The 20,770-nt window shown below is 34.9% G+C and overlaps 1 protein-coding gene across 1 annotated transcript in view; it reads right to left on the bottom strand.

Annotated features, from left to right (window-relative positions):
* Positions 1-2,879: 2,879 nt before the first annotated feature.
* Positions 2,880-20,770, bottom strand: part of STAM (signal transducing adaptor molecule) — a 48,634-nt gene continuing 30,743 nt past the window's right edge. The window contains exons 7-14 of the mRNA XM_069458687.1: positions 19,449-19,641; positions 17,757-17,851; positions 14,145-14,233; positions 12,535-12,622; positions 12,043-12,097; positions 11,373-11,526; positions 9,087-9,262; positions 2,880-3,543 (exon numbers count right to left, since the gene is read on the bottom strand). Of these exons, the coding sequence (XP_069314788.1) occupies positions 3,315-3,543; positions 9,087-9,262; positions 11,373-11,526; positions 12,043-12,097; positions 12,535-12,622; positions 14,145-14,233; positions 17,757-17,851; positions 19,449-19,641 (1,079 nt within the window). The 3' untranslated portion in view covers positions 2,880-3,314. The remainder of the gene's footprint in view (positions 3,544-9,086; positions 9,263-11,372; positions 11,527-12,042; positions 12,098-12,534; positions 12,623-14,144; positions 14,234-17,756; positions 17,852-19,448; positions 19,642-20,770) is intronic.

Raw genomic sequence — 20,770 nt, 5'->3', positions numbered from 1 at the left:
AGGAAATATAGGATTTTAAATACTGTGATTTAAAGTGTTCTAGAATGTTACAAGGAAAAAACATTTCTGAAGCTAGAAAAACTTCAAAAAAAAATATACTATAAAGTACTATAATTTCAAAAGAGCATACTAGAGAAGAATACGTAAAACTCAGACAGCTTTGCTTGAAAACCTAGGTGGGCAAGTCATTATAAATAACACAGAAAACAATCTAGGTACTTGGCAAGAACACTTAACTGAATCGTGATTCTAAAATAAAAGATAACTGATTATGTGGCCTTTGAGAACATATTTAGGTAAGTTTCTTCTATTTCTTTTATTCTAAGAGGTATAAGCCATCAATCAACCCAAAGAACAAAAACCAAAAAAACTGGAAAATGATACAAGAGTGAAAAATTTAAACTATTGTTTTGTTATTAAATGTTTAAAAAGTGATATAACAGGAAGCAAGCTATAATTATTATTACAATTAGTAAGTAAACCAAAGAAATAGATGAGGAAAATTTGAGCAATTATACCAATAAACCTCATTTTAGAAAATAATTTCTGTAATTTTTTTAGTTGTATAGTTTATCATGTAGGGCACTAATTTGTCTCGTATAAACTTGAAGCTTTAGACAAAAGATATTTTCAAGCTGAATTATGCATATGTCATATATGAAGGCTGTATCTATCAGAAAAGAATGATGCTCCTCTATTAAGCATTTTAAATATAAAGACTAACAGGTACAGAAACAAAGTTCCAGAAGTATTTACTATGAAGAAGGGAATCTCTAGGCACATAAAAAGGTCCCTCACTGAGTAGGGGAGACAGGTAAGAGTGAAGGAGAAAGACAGACAGAGTTGGAAAAGACTGCAAAATCACATTAAATATGTGTTACACATCACTCCTAGTAGGTTTAGGGCACTCATATCTTAACACATCCAACTGGCCATGAGGCCTATTTGCTATTTATGCTAGATTGTAACTGGACTGAATTTTTTCCATTTAGATGTCACTGTTTTATGGAACACACCTCAAACTTTATAAAAGAAAGAAACTGAGAAATAAAATTTGCTTCACAGAAGTCTGTGTTATAGCTAGTTCATTTTATAAATAATCCTATTCCTTCAAAATAAGGACAACTATTAATAAAAAATTTCCAGAAAGTGCAACACTCACAGGTTTTAGAACAAAATCCTCTGTGATCCTAACTAGTCCCTTCCTATTTCCATCCGTGTCGTGTCATTTGAAAGACAGAGAAGCCAGTGCTTCATTTCCATTGGAATTTTTCCACCTGGTATTTTCATCCTTAATTAGTAAAAGGCACAAACTAATATAGTATCAGTTTTAAGTACTCATCATTTAAACCTTTATAAGCTTAGTGATCTAACAGGTAAAGAAAAATGTATATGAATTATAAGGATAGCTTTTTTCAATTCACCACTAACTTTTACGGGGCAAAAAAGCATACTAGAGAGTATGTCATTCATTGATTTTACAGCATGAAAGATACCAAAATTAAAATGGGAAAATGATACATTTGTCATTGGCAAACAGGAATTTATCAAAGGACAAAAAGAAAAATACAGTATGACTTCGGGACAAGTGTATCAGTTAAACCATAATATTAAAATTAAGATTATAATCTGGCAATGTTTATCAAAAAGTATCTTACTAAAAAATATTTAAAATGTGAAATCTGAATTCAAATTTTAAAATTACTATTTGAGGGCAACATACTCTAAACTCAGGAAAGCACAACATTAGAGTGAAACACTTAAATTTTGTGCTTTAAATTTGAAACTGTGAAATTAGTCACCATTAAGATTACTTGCCACAGATGGAATTATGTGTCAAAAAGAAAACAAACAAGCTACCTGATTATAATAGTTTTAGAAAATATAAATCAAATTTTCATTTATAGTATGTTAGTTGCTAAATCAAGTTATTAAATATAGTATTCAACTCAATTTTTCAATTTTTTAAATAAAAGTGTTAAAACCAGGGAAATCATAAATATTTCAAAGATTAAAAGTCAGTGGAAAACATTCTTTGTAAGCATTAAAAGAAAAGCATTCATTCAAAAATACTCCTGAGTAGAAAGCCAAAATAATTCCACTAGAACTTGAAAAGTCAGGAAAGAGCAGCCCAAAAATCCAGTTTGAAAAATAAAAATAAATATATAAACTGTTAAGTAAAGCCAGGAATATAGATTACTTTGAAACAGCTACTTATATCCATTTTAATGAAGAATTAAGGGATACAACATGTTAAAGACATATTTAAAAGACTAGTAATGGGATAAGACAGATGAATCAAATTTTGTTTATATCCTAAATAATTACAAGAGACTTTGAAAATGTAGTGTAATTCATGTTTTCTTTCCAGTTTAAAAATTTCTATCCATCGCCTCTATCTTTGGTGTCACTGCCACCAATAAACACAGTATACAGCTTAGAAACCTAATTACTACCTTCAACTAGGAAAAAGTAAATCGACATTATTTTTTTAAAAATAAGATATAAAGAATGTGATCCTACCTAATTTTGTCTCATGGTCCCACAATATTCTGAAATATCATGCCAAAATGTAAAAGTTCAAAGGGAACATTATCATTTGCTACAATTGCACCAAAAATTTAGCTACTGTACGCTGGTGTGATGACAGCTAGTAGTATGCAGAGGCTACAGAAAGACATTATATATATATATATGTATATGTTTAGCTCACAATTAGTAAAAGGAAAGTTCAGTTTAATGTGAAACTGAAACATGGACAACAGAATGCCTTCATGTAGATATGCTACAACTTTGTTTTCTTGCAGTTTAAAAGGATAGTGTAATTATCTTAAATTTACACAAAACATTAACATGGTAGTTGCTCATGATTAAAATAAAATAGCAATGTAAATTAATTTAACACAGTGTTAAATATATTCACATGATCACCACTGTGATTCAAAATGGCCGCTAATGAAGTTACATATCAATATATGTACATTAACATTTGCCACAACAGTTTTTGTAAGTTTGACTTTTTGGAGACCGGGTAATTTTATGAGACTAATAATCTTGTATCACTTCTTTCATATTATGAAAGGAATTAAATGTTGTAAGTAGTTTCATTCCTCTAGGGAAGGGGGTGGGGGAGGGGGAGAACCTTTAAAAAGTCCATGTAAATTGAAGAGAGTTCCACCTTCTTGAATATTTGAACCTGATGACCAAGACAGATTCCTATAAGCTGAGCATAAACAAATCGTAAGATATTAACGAATCTCATAACACTGTCAGGGGCATTGGGCAGACATGTGCCAAAGGAGGAGTCCCAGGTCCTATAGCAGAGCCTTCTGAGAATACGGTTGCTGTGGCTGGGGTGGCTGTTGACTGCCTCCTGGCTGAGGCAGGACTGAGGACGTTAAACTATAGTTTGGCACCTGGGACATACTAGTTCCTGCAGTCTGGTACAGAGTGACATCAGCCGTTGCAGCAGCAGCAGGAGGTGGACTGTATACAGAAGCCTGGCTGGGATATGCATTTCCTTGCACAGAACTGACCATTGTGCTGTGGAGGGAGAAAAACATTCAGTCAGATAAACACTGAATTACAGAGCCATTTACAGATAAACAGGAAAGCTATTTATTAAACATTTATTCGTATACTCAATTCATTTAATAAATTTTTCTTAAATATCCATATTTGCCAAACACTGTTATTTTAGGCACTGTAATACTATAAAAAAAAAAGAGAGAGAAAAATAAATCCTTATCACCACTGGAGCTTATGTTTTAGTATGAAAAAAAGGATAATAAATTTATAATGTGTCAAGTGGTTATAATCGCTACGAAATACTAAAGCATGGGAAGGAGGACCAGGAGTACCTGAGGCAAGGGATTCTAGCTTACCGCAGGGGAAGGCCTCTCAGATAAAGCAACATTTAAGCAGAGACCTGAAGAAAGTAAAGGAGTAAACCAGATTGTTTATCTAGGAAAAGCACATTTCAGGCAAAGAAAAGAAGCGGTTGAGGAGAGAAAATGCCACGCGTGTTTAAGTCACAGCAAGAAGGCCACGAGGCCTGTGGCAGAGTGAGCAGGGAGGACGGCACAAGATAAAGTGGCAGAATTAGAGGGTGGGGAGATAGGATACATGGTGCTTATACTGTGAGAAGGAAGAAAGTGGCTGGTTTTGAGCATAAGGTTTATGTGATTTGACTTCGGTTTTAGCAGGTTCACTGTGGGACAAGGATCGAAGCAAGGACAGACTAGAGGCTACTACGATCACCCAGGAGAGAGCTGACAGGCAGCAGAGCCACGGCAGTAATGGTGGAGATGAAAGAAAAGGATCAGATGCTGGATATATTTGAAGACAGTGCCTTCAAAATTTGATAATGGACAGAGTAGTCCAGAATGCCTGAGGTTTAGAACGGAGTAACTGTCAGGAGTAACTGGCAGAGTGGCCATTTGCTGAGAAGAAGAAGCTGCAGACAGGACTATAGTAGACTGGGGGTGGGCAGGGGTGGGCACGATCAAAGTATGATCTTGGACATGCCACGTCAAGCAAGATGTCTGGAAGATACACAAAAAAAATAATGCACAGACCATCAGCTATTCAAGCCTGGAGTCTGGTGGGAAGGAGACGAGTGTTAATACACACTTGGGAGTCATGAGCATACACACGGCATTCAGTCACGGAGCTACAGGAGATCCCCTGGGGAAGGACTGCAAATGAAAAAAAGGTTCACATCCCGAGCCCTGAACCTTGAAGTCAGGAGGATAAAGAGGCACTAGACAAAGGGACTGAGTAGGAATGGCAGTGAGGTAGAAGGGAAACTAAGAGCGAATGGCCTCGGCCAAGTAAAGAAAGCATTTCAAAAAAGAGGAAGGAACAACGAACTGTCAAATGAAGGAGGAAGAGAACTGAGAATCGACCATGGGATCTGGCAATACGGAAATCACCAGTTCCTTGACAAGAACAGTTCCGGAGGACTAGAGGAGATGAAAGTCTGATAATCTCATTTCTCTTATTTCCCCCCAAATATGAAAGCATTTATTCTCCTACCACATTTATCATCGCCCATTCAAACTCTGCTTTCCCTCTTGCTAGAGCTGATCAGCTGTCAGCGCTCCCAACTAAGGCCCCCTCTACTTGTGCACTGCTCCTATAACAAGAAAAAAAATCCTACAAAGAGTTGTCTTAATTCACTGTCTCTACTTCCTCTCTTCCTATTTCCAACCTGACATATGAGTTTCTACTGTGTGTAACACACTCAGTTAGCTATGCAAAGAGAAATACTAAGATGCTTTAATATGGAGAATGTCCCCTACATTTGTAGTAAAAATGCGAAACAAGCTATATAATGGGCAATTGCCCAAATTTTCAAAATATTGCCTCTCTACTTATTTCTAAACTTCCCTTCAATTGCTAAATTGTTTACACATATTAACACAATTGTTGGTGAATTCAATACTCTTGTAATTTATAGAAATTAAATTAATTCATTATTATAAGATGGTAATTTAATTCTTGTAAGACATGGTAATTTAATACTATATTCCAAGTAATGTGATGACTTAACTAAGGCATCACCCATTATTATTCTCTATGTGTTCTAAGATGTGAGATGTAAAGCTGTACCACAAGAAGTCAAATTCCATGCTGTTATTCACAACAGAGTGGGCCACAATGTTGCAATAATGTAACACAGAGACTATATGCTAAGCTCCAAAGCCAGAATGCCTGGTTTTGAATCTTAGCTAAGTGGGACCTTAGGCCTCTCTCCATGACTCAGTTTCTCCATCTATAAAGCAGGGAGAATAGTGCATCGACTTCACGGGTTATTATGAGAAGTAAATGAGTTAATATATGTAAAGCATATAGCGCAGTACCTGGCACATACTAAACCACATAAATGTTAGCTATTACTGTAACCATTCTCCATTTATACTATATTCCTCATCTCAATTTACAGTTCTAGCATCCACATATGGCCCAGGGTCAAACCTTACAATTCACCCTTACAATTCACCCACGGGGTGAATATCTCTGCTCTGTACCGTCTCCCAAACACACCATCCAATATACAATTATTTGCTAAACTCCTAAAAAACTCTTTCCCATTAGTATCACTGTATCTTACAGTTAGATACTCATCATTTCTTGCCTAATATATGTAGCCTCCTGGTTTCTAATCTTGCCCCTATGAAGCCATCCATCCCATTGCCATTTAAAGCCTTTATGGGCTTTCTCCTGACATCTAGGGCCACTCATTCTTAGATCACTGTCAATATTTCCAAGTGTGTCTTTCACTGCCCCACCATATACATTAATCCTTTAGGAACAGTGTACTGTTGGTAATGCCCAACACATCTATACCTTCCCTGCCCCTTATCTTTGCTCATTCTGTGAGTACCTGCCATTCCATACTACCATATCTTTGTCGTGACAGAACATCCTCCTTTCTTTTTTGTTTGCTGGCTAAGAATAGCACAGCTTGAGTGTATTTTCTTGGAAAAATTCCTCAAACCCTGAGGATCCTAAAGCACCAGGCTTTACCCCTTATTTGTAAATTATGTTGTAATAAATTGCATATTTCTTAAGTGTTTGCCCCATTAGCCAGTAAGTACCTTGAAGCTAAGAAACTCTAAACCATGCTTGAATATGAAATGTCTAGCCCAGTGCTGACACACACTAAACATTCAATAAACATCTGGATAACAAAAGTAAACTGAAATTATAGACAAATGCGCACATAAGCTTTAGTGACCTTATGATGCCATCAGTTACTATCACTTATTATTGCCTTATAATACTACCATCACCACAGGTAGCTTTAGAAAACTGCATAAGTGCCACACTCCCCAATTAACAAGATTGTCCTAGGACAGAAGGCTAAAAAAGGGTTAACTCTAACACCAAAATTATATGTAAAAGAATAAGTAATAACCTTCTAGTTAGGAACTAAGGAGGATTCAAAAACATGCCTACCAAAAACAACAAAAATCCTCACTGATCTTGATTTGCAACTAGAAAGCTCAAGTCAAACATGCAGTACACCTCTAGCAAGGAGACTTCTAACCCTGACCCTCACTACTTCCAATTTTGTTATCCTACATTTGCTCTGCCAACAATTTCCTTGTACTTCCTCATTTTCCCATTTAAGCACATACACACTTGTTTTTAAGCATTTGTATACACATATTATTTACTTTACATTTACATAGATTTGCAAAGAATACAAAAATACACCAAACTGGCCTAATATAGCATTTGAGTCATAAATAATACTTAAACATTTATTTATCAAACACTGATCAGTTCCTATCCAGTATAAAACTGTGTGCTACACAGTGTGGCTATAAAGGTAAGAGACACTCAGTTCCAGCTCTCAAGATATTATACTGTAGTGAAGATACAGAAAAGTAAATGGCAACTACCAGACAGGAAACTGACAAGAGTACATACAGGGTCCTCTGACCGCCCACAGGAGGGTCAGTGCTGAGAGGCTGGGAAGCAAGGAGGGCCTCCTAGTGAAAATGAAACTAAGCTAAGAAGTAAAGAACAAACAGGAATGTACCAGGATGAGAGGGCTAAGTATTTCATAAAAATGCTCTTCAAAAGGCACCTGTTGAAATGAACATGTGGTCCTTGAAAGGTGACATTAATAGCTATACTGTACCAGCAGGGCAAGGCCCCACACCAGCAATTTCATATCCTGACAGCAAAAGCAGACAGAGCAACCCCCAGAGAGCAGCAAGAAGGTGCTACAGCACTACAGAACACCATTCCACTACAGCGAAAGTACCCACCAAAAGGGTATCTCATTACAAGGATAGTTTCCGTAGGTTCTGACCTTCAAGAAATAGGTCCCAAGTAATCTCTAGTAACAAGGCATTTAGAGCAGCATGTGACAGTAACACAGAGGACTAGCAGGGGAAACTAATACTAACATGGCCGATGAACACTGGTCATCTCAACAATTCCTACCTTCTACCGCTGTGTATCTAATGTTAAAAGCAACATGCTACTCTTCTAAGAATAGCTGCTTGCTTATTTTCCACATAAGCATATTCATTTTCACCAGATTCCAACTTAAAAAAAAATATCCTGCAATAGAGCGAGCTACATTTAACATTTTTTTCCTAAGATACATAACCCACTAGGGAGCCCTGATTTCTGATGCTTATCACAGGCCTCCCTATTATCCTCCTTCTTAAGATCAGTTCACAACATTAGATGTGATCACAGAATAATGCTTGACAATCCCCAAGCATATCCAACATGGGACTCTTTGAGGATGAATAACAAAATAGTGAGGGTGGTAGAGGAGCATTCCTGGGCAATCCTGACATTGATGGAAAGGCTTCTAGCAACTGTGCCTGTGCTACCTAGAAACTTCTGTTGTTGAGTCAGAATATCTACCCTGTATTTGCTTCAAGGGAAAGACTTTAGCTTAGATTCCCATTAAAGCATTAAAAAATTTATATAATTAATAATCATTCAACTACGTGATAGCATGGTGAATAAATGCCAAAAGCAGATTGGCCTCTGCTATCACATATTCAGGTGTCCGACTAAGCCACAGGGGCATACAGCTTCTTCTATCTTCTCTTTTCAAATGGTGTACCTGACTACAGGATAAATTCCAACACAGGGCAAAAATAAGAAAATATTTGTCTTAAAGAGACAGCCTAGAAGTATATATTCTAAAACAAGAATAACAGAATGTAGATTTTACATGAAATTTGTGGGAAAATGGTAAGTTATAGAGTTACCAAATTTAAGTTTCATTAAAGACATTATCAAATAGCACCATAGACTCAAATAAAAACAACAAAAAACTTATGATAAGGATATAAAGAAATTCAGAGCTGAAACCGAAACACAGGAGGAGGGTGAGTCAGGGAACAGCACGGGCTTGCCGGCTGGCGCCGTGCACCACGGGGCTCCTGCACAACCCACGCAGCTCCGCACATGGGGTCAACTGCATGGCAACAGTGATGAGCCCACCCCAGATTTTTCTTATCCAGATCTTATAGTTACAGATGACTGGGGGCACTTAAAGAGTTTGAACAGCACTAACTCCAAACAATAGTCAATAATCAAATTACCTTGGGTAAGAAGCCTGAGTCTGCTGACTAGGAAGGGCTGGGTTTGCAGATGCTGGGACCACTCCTTGGCTGAGAGAAGACAGTTGCTCCGGGGGAAGACTGTAGCTCTGGAGATGGCTCATCTGCGCGTTCCCTGCAACCAGGTAAGCACCACTCTGAGGAGGCCCTGGATATACCTAGAACAGTGAATGAAAAAACACATTCGATTCTAAAATCTTAATAGGCATGCCAAACTTTCTTTGTAGAGGCATTCATTTACAAAAAGAACAAAACTTACCACTCTGGAATAAGTTACTTCTGTCAACAGGCATTTTAAAAAACACTTTTTAGTGAAGTGGGCTGTTGATGGTTTTTGATTTTACTAATAGTTAAATATTAGCTAAACTTATGTTTATTTCCATACAGAAGCATTAAAGAAACTTATCTTGAAACTTTATGCTAATATAATCTCCCTTGCCATTAAATATATTTAATATTTTCCATGTTGATATTTTAAAAGGAACCCCAAAGGATGTTCAGGAAGTATATTTGAATTCATTGTTTTATAGCCATAGACTGTAATTATCTATGGATACAATTCACATTTCCTAAATTGCAATTAACTGAGCATTAGAGCAAGCTAACTTTCTAAAGCAGGGGTCAGTAAACTTTTTTGGATCAGAAAGTAAATATTTTAAGCTTTGTGGACCATATGATCTCTGCCACAACTACTCAACTCTGCTGGTATAGAAAGCAGCCATAGACAATGCAGAAAGCAAATGAGACTGGTTATGTCTGAATAAAAGTTTATTTAATAAAAACAGACAGCAGGCCAGATTTGTTCACCTATTCTTCCACTTAAAAATGTATTTTCTTTTTATCCAGAAAGTTTGAAGTCTTAAATACCCAAAGTCTGAAACACATAATGTTCTAACTTTCTGTAGTATTCATTAGATCCTTCTACCTCCCATGTTTGAAAAGAGAACTTTCACTCTCTATGTTGTAAGACTGTTACCACGTGTTAAGACAGTAACACAACCACCAAGAGATGAGGACAACGACCATCTTAGTGTACCTGTTAAGGCATAACAAACTCACCATATATCATGACCCAAAGGACTAGCTATATTAGTCCTCATAACTGTACTTTATCGTTCTTTGCAAAACATGAAGGTTTTTTGTTTGACTTACACTGGGGGATGGTCAAGACCCTTGAGTGGGTGTCATCTAGCCCCAAGTTTCTCAGGCCTACCTGTTCATCTCCAGGGTGCTGCCCTTTCATTTCAGGGGAAATGGACCATGCTAAAAATTAATCTGAACAAAGTTTGTGCCCACTCTACATGGATAAAACGGAGTGGACATCCTAGCTAATTGTTCCCTATATTCTGAACTTGCTGAGTTTGTGAAAAAGGGCTCTTGAAATGGTTGGGTGAAAAAATGGAAAAGGGCTTTGTACTGCATTACATGCACACTCATGAAAAAGAGCAAGGAAATTCCAGATTAAAGCAGCTGCTTTCTTTAAAATATGGAAATATTATGTTTTGTTAGTTTACACCAGCTTTTCATTTCATTTTTCTTTCTTTGCATTTAAGTTTTCCTTTTAAGGAAGACTAGAAGTTCATTAGATGTTTAAGAGAGTTTTTCTAGCTCCGAAACATTTTAATTTGTGTTTTTTGAAACTACTTTAAGATATGATTGACATATAAAAGGCTGTATATATTTAGTGACTATGACTTGATGAGTTTGGAGATAAGTATACACCCATGAAACTATTGCCACAATCTATGCCATACACATATCCATCACCTCCAAGAGTTTCCTCCTACCCTCTTTATTATTTTTCTTTTGTGATAAGAACACTTAATATAAGCAGCTCACTATATCAACAAAAACTGTAGATACTAAGAAGAATTTAGTAATAATTAGAAATTTGACTTGGATTCGACAAAAACTGAGGCTCTTAGCCAAATAATTACATATAAAGCTGTAAAGGTATGGGCCTCAATCCTGAAGATTCTGACTGAATAGGTCTGGGGCAGGACCAAAGTATCTACATATTTTTTTAAAAGCTTGATGGGTGATTCTGCTGCAAACCTCTGTACAAAAGCAATTATTTTTTTAAAAATAGAACTACTGGTATAATTAGTATATATTGTAAATGTCAAGTAAAAGAATTTTTTAAACTTTATTTTCATTCTAAACATTACTTTTAGAAAGTTTCACATTTCACAAAAACACAGCCTATTCCAAATATTCTCAAACATATTTGAGAATTTAAGACAATATACTTGAACTTTTAAAACTTACCTGGGAACCAGAAACACCAGATGATTGCATATAATATTGCTGATTCTGTAACTTTGCATACATGGAATACATTGGATCTTCATTCATTAACTTAGTATACAATGAAAGTGCCTCCATTACTTTAACATTAAGTTCTGAGAGTTCTGAATGCTTTCTGAAACAATACACAATAATTTGAAACATAATTTTTGCTTTAATGATACAATGCTTTAAATAATGACATATCAAAAGAACAAAAAGTAGTACCAGTAGACATTATTAAAAATTTGACCTATGACAAAAATATCCTGTATTTTCACCCTAAGGCAACCAACACTGTTTAAGGTTTAGGTACAGTGCTGGAAGAACTCTCGTTTACTGTATCTGAGTTTCCCTAGTTATCGACAAGTAAGTTGTTTGTGGGCTCTGGTAATGCTACTTTAGCAAATTAGCAGATTATATTACTTAAGTCTTATTTTTTAAAAGATGAATATAGCAAAGGTCAGTTAAATTCTCACTTTGACAGGTAGGTCTAATTTTCCACGTCTATTAGAAAATGAGTGAATGAGCACTAGTTCCTTTGCAGTATCTTTTATTTTTTAAAGGCAGATACAGCCCACTCTGTAGTTTATAGAGATAGCTTCAGAGAAGAAGGTAGTAGGTAATATAGATATAGCCCATGTTCTTTTACCTATCAATATCTTCCAGCTTTTCATCAATGAGAGGTCCCATCTGGTGACACATTGCTAAGATGACAAGATTTGAAAAAATGTAAGAAAACATAACAAAAGAAAGACTTTGATAGATATTCATATAATGTAAGGAATAAAAGATTTGGAGTAATGAAAACTATATTAATTAACCTTAGCCCACAAAACCCAAAAATGATTTTTCTTAAAGTATGACGGTGACAATCTAAAATATAGATCTCAAAAATTTTCAACACCATTTTCATTTTCTACAATTCTAAAATGTTGAATAAAATATTTAATTTGGATAGGAAAGTATAAGCATTCAAATTCTACCCAAGATTTAAGCTGCACATAAAAGTGAGCCTTGGTCAAGGAAGAGTGAGAAATACCACATTTTTAATATCATTCTCAAAAACCATTCTGTAACATAACACTAGATATCAACCCCTAATTATTCTTTATTTGCAAGGCAAATGGAAAACAAGTTTTACCCTCGAGATGAAGTAGCTCTGGTAGATCTGGCTGATCATCACTGGGGTCTGTACTTTGCAACATCTGTAGTAACTGGTCCATTTTATCCTACAGGAATTAAATAGTTGTTAATATAAAAAGCAGCCAACTTTTATGCAACATTACGTTCTCACTTCATTAACTAGATAATGGATATAGAACTTTTGTAATTTATAGTAATGGAGATTCCAATTTTGGCTTTATGCTCTTTATTACCACGTATTTTTGAAACTGCTAACAAAGACTCTCTTAAATGAGAAGACATAGAGCCACATTTAAACTTACAACATGTGGGTTTTTCAATCTCTTATGTCATGCTAGAGGATTTCACTTTGTTTCGGAGCAGCTTTAGTTTAGCCACACCAACAGGTATAACATCTCTCAAGAGGACACTGCTTATGACTAACAACTCAGTCATTACTTCTTCTCCCCCATGGTGAATATAGCAGCTGTTTCAGTAAGGCAGAGACATGAGCTATATTACAGCTGTTCTTCTAAGTGGGGCTCTGAGGATTTAGTCTACATTTTCTTTCCACCAGAGTTTCAGTTTGTCATGGAAGGAAGGAGGAAGACTTTCGGTTTCTCTATTCCATGTGGGAAAGGCTAGAAGGTATCTCAAACCAGACTTAGATCTCTTTCAGAATCTCTTATTGTAAGGACCAAGGGAACTAATGAAACCATCATTACATAAATACATCTCTATATCATATAATAGATCTACTCTACCAAAGAATACTAAAACCATTACAAACTATGCTTTGAGTTGCCACCAAGTTGACCTATTTTCAAAAATAATCACTGAAAATATGCATTGTTGCTTCAGATGTGACAATGACATATGTACACATTTAACATAAAATCAGCATAAGTGTTTCCTCCAATACTGTAATATGTTCAATACAAGGAGTCATGAATCATTTCTAATAATACACAATATACTAGCAATGCTTTTATGAAATGGTTTATGTAGAAGTAATTTAATGACAATTTAATTTTTAGAAATAATAATTTGTTTTACTCATTCAACAGACAGTCAATGAAGCATCCTTTCTTGTACAGTAATGTGCAAAAAAATCCTAATACACCTGTTGAATATATGAGGAAACAGGTACTCTCACATAATATCTATTGATATTATGGGAGTGTAAACTCCCATTTTGCTGAACAATTTGGCAGTATCTGTTAACCTGGAAAACACAGAGATCCTTCAACTCAGCCATTCCACTCCTGGACATCTACACTAAAGAAACACAAAGATAGATGTTCAAAAAAATCTCACTATAACACTGTAATAGCAGTAAAAACCATAAACAATCTAAGTGTCCAACAGAATTAAATAAATCACAGTAAATCAATTCTATAGAATATTAAGCAGAAATTTAAAATAATGAGGTACTAACATGGTAAAAATGAGATTGGGGAGGAAGTTCCAAGAACAATCTTTGCTTTGTCCATACTGCTTAAGTTATTATAACAAAAAAATGAAAAATTTTGCATAACAAAAAAATTCAAGTAATAATTTTTGTTAAAGAGAAAACCACTTAAACTTCAGTACAAAGTACCAACCACTATCACCATGGAAATAACTTACTTCATCAATATAGGCTGGTTCCGGCTCTGGTTCTATTGTCTCTACCTGAACATCATCACTAAATTGTACCGTCTTCTTCTCTGTTTTAACTGTAAAATACGTAAAAATTATCTTTTCTTTATAATAAATTTAAAATTTTACCTTAAAGCACTTTAAGTTCCAAGAGAGAAGATGGAATTTTTCTTATATTCCCATCAAGCTGAGAGACTCACTTGGAGAAATAACTGGGTTACAGATTTAGGCAGTGATGACAGAGCGTTACTTTATGAAACTCTGTCAAAATTTCTTAATTTTCTCTTGTAAAGATTTCACATTTTCCATAAAAGAGACTTCACTAAAAATAAAGAGTTATATTTCTCAAAGATTAATTACCTACTACATATCACACTTTAGTTAAATTGGTGGACAAAAGAAAAGTATTACAATGGCGTAAATGAATGCTGCAATTTAAAGTAAATCCTTGGCCGGGTTCAGTAGCTCACGCCTGTAATCCCAGCACTTTGAGAGGCCAAGGTGGGAAAATCACTTGAGGCCAGGAATTCAAGACCAGCCTGAGAAACATATAGCTAGGACCCATCTCTACAAAAAATAGAAAAATTATTTTTATTTTTAAATAAACAAATTAAATAAATCCTCTTTTTAAACCAGTCCTTTCAAAGAAAAAACTCATTTGATAGAAAAACCACACTATTTCTGTGTAACGAATTGGAAAATCAACTATATGTTCTCTGGCATGCCACTCGGATGTTTCACTAAGAGAATGGCATCCAGACAGGTGGAGAACTCTGAATCTTCCAACCAATCAGCTGGTATTTTTTAGTTATCTTATACTTTAAAATAAAAGAGTGGTCATTGAGGGACCAGCAAATCATTGGACAGAAGCACATTTTTCTCTTATTCACCAAAGCAATCTTTAAAAACTATTAAATATAACATAAACTAATAAATGTAAGTTATTTATATAACAACCTCCAAATAATACCAAGAGGCACACATAGTTCTAAAGCAATAAACTTCCTTTCTGTATTTTTAATCCTTATATCAATGTGGTCAATCAGAACTCATAAAAATATTAAGAATCAAGATGGAAAGGGAGATAGAAGAAAAATTAAGGAAGAGAAATATTTATTAAACTATTTAATAAGCTTGATGGAGTATTATATTTCCCCAATGAATCTCCAAAACAATCCTGTGAGATATGCCCAATTTACAAATAAAGTGGCTTAGAAAGATTAAAAACTCTTACACAAAAAGAGAAAGCTAATAAATGACAAAGCCTGGGTTTGAATGCCAATCAACATAATTTCCAACACAAGGAATATATTCATCCCATTCAAGGCACCATACAGCAAAATTCTACATTAAAAACAAGGTTTCTGCTGATTCATTTTCCCATGGAGAAAAGAGACATCTGCTATAGACATTTTTGCTTTTTATATCTTGAGCTATTAACAAGCAGAAAGCTGCGATAGCATTGCACTGGCTGTTACCCATACAAGAAAGCATGGCTGACTTCATAGTCTAACAGCTGACAATGCATCAGTGTGCAGCCCTTTTTCTCATCGGAACTAATACTATTACTACATATGTGTGTAAAAAACATTAATTATGTATACAACAAATTGTATTCACAATCTCTTACTGTATCTCCAAAACAAGAACAAGCTCAGTAGGGTAGATATTTCTACTTAATGGGTTAAGTGAAGTGGGCTGCTATTTCCTCAAAAAGAATGATGCTACAGGGATCATGCTGGCACTTATTTGCCATCCTTGGGAACTAAAACCCTATTACATAAGCTCTGATGTTCCTGTTTGTCCAGAATGAAACATATGAGAACAACTAGAAAACTCACATTGAAGCTTGCTATATGATGGAAAAAAGGTGATATAGTTGCATGCGCTACATGAGATCTTGGATTTTATCTTGAACAGAAGCCAAGACAATCCTATCCTTTCCAACAGCTGATTCAGGAAAAAAAGAGAAGCCCAAAAAACAAACAAACAAAAAAACAACATCACCAGCCCAGGTTATTAAAAAGCCGGCACACTGTGCAATGCAATTTAAATAAGGTTCTACACATTTTTGACTTCTAGCAAAAAAAGAACTTCATTAAAAGAAGAGGTATCAGAAATCTGTCTCTATAGAAGTAACACAAGACAACCTGGCAATAACTATGAGAAGACATCATTTTATTAGAGATCTGTAATTTTTGATTTGCTGTTAAAGCCTACACTTGAAAGAGAAGTATCTCTTTACTGTGAACACACATATTTATTTATCATTTATTCTATAATTATTTATGTAGTATGTATTATATGTAAGATTCAGCACTAGGTGCTGATGGAAAGAAAAAGATGACTTAAACAAAGATTCTTTCTTAAAATCCTTGTAAACTAAAAAAGATCTAAGCATCTATGGTTTCTAATTTTCTTTGATCCCCTCTATCTGGTGTTATAGAAAGCTAATATGAAGCTGGGTGCAGTGGCTCAAACCTGTAATCCTAGCACTTTGGGAGGCTGAGGCAGGAGGATTGCTTGAGGTAAGAAGTTTAAGACCAGCCTGAGCAACACAGTGAGACCCTGTCTCTACCAAAAAAAACAAAAACAAAAATTAGCCAAGCATGGTGGCATAAACCTGTAAGTTCCAGCTACTCAGGAGGCTAAGGCAGGAAGAGAGGCTGAGTCTGAGGATGCAGTGAGCTATGGTGATGCCACTGCAGCACTCAAGCCTGGGCAACAGAGTGAGACCTTGTCCCCTCAACAAAAAAAAAAGATAAATGAGATATTTTGACAGATGACTGTAGCTTACCAACTTATATACAAAAACTCTTTAAAAATTCTAAATATTTCAATCACCAATAGAAATCTTTTCAGACTTTAACATATTTTTCTGCTTTCTTAAAACAAAGGGAGATTATGACTTAAGAACTTTTCTTGATGACTCAAACTTATCATTATGAAGATTCTTTAAAGTATAGTATTATGTAGAAATATAGTTAGCTGTCTCGCAATACTTTAACAGACTGCTGGCAGTTACTTCTCCTGCAACTATCATGCCTGCCACTAATAACACTTTTCCTCCATGGCCCCACTTTCTAGTTTATTTCCCCAAGTCAGCAAGGGTTTGTAAATCAAACAAAAAGCTATTCATATGATTAGTTAATTATCAGTTAATATGGCTCCTTCTGAGTATCTAGCATGTTGCTTAGAGGTACTGCTTCCAAGTCTGGAGCTCAACACTAGAAAAATGGTCCTTCCCTTGAAAAGCAAGAATCTTCCATGAAGTGATACTGCACTTACCACATTTATCAACTGATAAGAAAAATACATAATGTATAAATTCCATAACACTTAAGGAATCTTCATTTTTACAATGTTATCTATATAGACAGACATATAAAGAAAAGTCTATGTCTAAACATAATCTTGGAAGACAGACATTTCAATTCTTAGATTATTTCTGGTAAAACACACCCAGGGAGCTGCATGCTTAATAAACATCTTGGAGGCATTAACATTTGAGAATCACTGCTCCAAAAAGTTTAGCTTAGTCATCTGTCATTATGCAGGGATAATAAATTATTATCCATTAACAGATTAAAAAATACTTACTCATTTCTGGTTCAGCAGTGAGATCTGCAGTCACAAAATTAGAAGGAAATAACCCTATGCCTTGGTGGGTCTCACCTTTCCACCAGTTGGGATCACTATGAGGAACAAAAAAGAATGCTTTATTGTTAAGATTTTTATTTCTATAAATCTTTATCTTTCGTAGTATTTAACTTATATTATTACCAGACTTGAATCTAACAATCCAATGAAGTAGCCCATAAATCTATCTTTATTACAGATAAGAGGCCTCTGATAAGGTAAGAAGCTATTAAACACAGTTCCATTATCTTTTTGAATGCTACTGAATGCTTTGAGAATCTAATAAAAAGTTGTGAACTCTTTCCCAAAGAAGCAGCCCTCACACTTTAAAATTGTCAACTTTAGGTGGTTTATGGGCTCTAGCGTAAGAACCCTTTGTAATAAAACATAAGGTAGGCTCTTAATTTAAATCTCTATTCCTAATCATTGCTCTTTCTTAGCACACATAGGCAAGTTTTTTCCTCTCAACAGAACACATTCAAAAGATGGCACGGTTCACAGCAAGAAACGTTCCTAAGAAGCACACTCCCTGGTGTACACCCATGTTCACTACCATATCCCCAGTGCCTGGTATATGGAAAGTTAGCAAGCACTCAATAAATGCTTACAATCATTTTTTGAAAGAATGATCAAGGTTTTGTACAGTTTCTAGCTGACCAGCTCAAACTTTACTTCATTTTCTTCCACTCAAAAAAAAATGTATATATTAAGATATAAGTCTGAATGTTTGTGTCCTCCCAAAACTCACATGTTGGAATCCTAATCCCCAAGGTGATGGTAACAGGAGATGGAGCCTTTGGGAAGTAACTAGGTCATGAACGGGATTAGTGACCTTGCAGAAGAGACACCAGAGATCTCATGTGCCCCCTCTGCCATGTGAGGACACCGTGAAAAGTCAGCCATCTATGAACCAGGAAGTAGGCCCTCACCAGACACCAAATCTGCCAGTGCCATGATCTCGGACTTAAGACTCCAGAACGGTCAGAAATAAATTTCTGCTGTTTATAAGCCTATCAGTCTATGGCACTTTGTAATAACAGCCCAAATGGATTAAGACAGTAAGCGTCATACCAGAGGAATAACTTAAAATCAATTTTATTTTTAAAAACCACATTCAAATTTTAGTACTTCATTATCAGTAACAAGGAATCAGTAACAATACATTTTCAAGCAAAACATCATAAAGCTATAGTTAAAAAAAAACCTGATGCATTGTTGTTACGTCCCCTATGATAATGTAAATGTATAATTCCATGTAAAATGGATTTGTTCCACATGGATATACTGTTCTGTGTAAATAAATTCAACAGTCTATGTATTCCTTACAAATTCCATGAATACATACACATATAGTGTATTTTCTAAGACCTTAACTTTTTAAAAAATTTAACGATCTGTATTTTTAGATGGAACCAAAAAAAATGAATAGATTGAACTAGGCCTCCAAAACAAAAAACTGATTAAATAATAAATGAGAAAAAGTTAAACTACAAAATCAGAATGCACACAGTATGACCAAGCAAACCAACCGTAACACAGATAAAAATATCTGGGTCAATATTTATTAATGCATTTGGTAAGTACAATTAACAAAAACACAAAAGTAATGTCATATATTTTCATATGAATGTTCAATTTAATCTTATCCATTACCTGTCATCAAGAACTGTAATAATTTCTCCAGCTTTAAAAGTAAGTTCATTATCTTCAGCAGCTTCAAAGTCATATATAGCACGAACTTTTCGGCCTTCGTGCTGGTGGTTAGTTAAGAGATTGGATGTGCTGGGATACAAAGTGGAAAGGGTGGTTGACTGCTGCCTTTGTTCCTTCAGGGACAACTCAATGGCTGCAAAATAATGAGTTTATAAAGACCCAAAATGTTATTATATCCCAAAATCCAAAGAAGTACAAAAAAAAAAATCTCAAGGTAAAAAGTATTCTTCTTTCAATAGTGTAGGTGGAAACTACAACATATCCTGATATAATGAAGAAAAATTATTTTGTCAATTTTATTCATTCATTTACAACTGAAAGTTTAAAAATGAACAAATCAATTAACAAAAAAATTGAACAGCATGATGACTCTTATTTTTATTAAACAAACACAACTGAAATTATTCTGGGTAATAAAAAGACAAACTCTTAGATCTACTTTTTAAAAATTTAGCTACAGATATTTTATATTTTCCTTCACCTTTTTAACATACTCCTATAGTTTAAGTTCCCCAAAAAATCATCAAAGTCACCTGGGAAGTCAAGAGTACCAAGCCCCATTGTGGGCTTACTAAATCAATTCTTAAAGGTATCATCTAAGAACCTAGATTTTATTGCTGCAAACGTAGTAAATAATTCTTTCATCAATCTATAAACTCACCTAACAAATCCTCCAAAATAGATTTCAAATATGTCTCCTCTATCTCCACCACTACTCTCTAGGGCAGACCATCTCCGTATATCACTCAGGCTCTGCAACGTAATCTTAATGCATTAACTATCCTGCTTTCAACTCAACCTGTAGCCCCTTCTGCTCCTCCACCTTTGTTCTCATTGATAAAAGAGCTAACATGAAAACAAACTTTAAAATTATTAGAAGCCCATATAGGAAAATATCTTTTAGGACATCGGGGTAGGGAAAAATATCTTTTAAAAGACACAAAATAACAGAAAAGCAAAAAATCTTGACTACCTCAAAATTTAAAATTTTTATTTGATAAAACACACCAGTATCAAAGCTAAAGTATAAGCCAAAAACCAGGAGTAGGTAGCTACAATAGATAAAACAGGTAACAGATTAATAAGTAATATTTAAAATAAAAACTTCCATATATCATTATTTAAAAAGCAAAAAGAAAAATAATTCACCTAAGAGTAAATCAGAATAGCTACTTAACATACAATAATGGACTTAACCTCACCAGTAATCATGGAAATAAAAAATAAAATTGGACATCATTTCAAACCTATCAGATTCACAA

The sequence above is a fragment of the Eulemur rufifrons genome, chromosome 25, assembly GCF_041146395.1.
Source record: "Eulemur rufifrons isolate Redbay chromosome 25, OSU_ERuf_1, whole genome shotgun sequence".
Lineage (NCBI taxonomy): Eukaryota > Metazoa > Chordata > Mammalia > Primates > Lemuridae > Eulemur > Eulemur rufifrons.
Note: the sequence above shows the minus strand (reverse complement) of the source record. Positions and strands in the feature narration are given on the sequence as shown.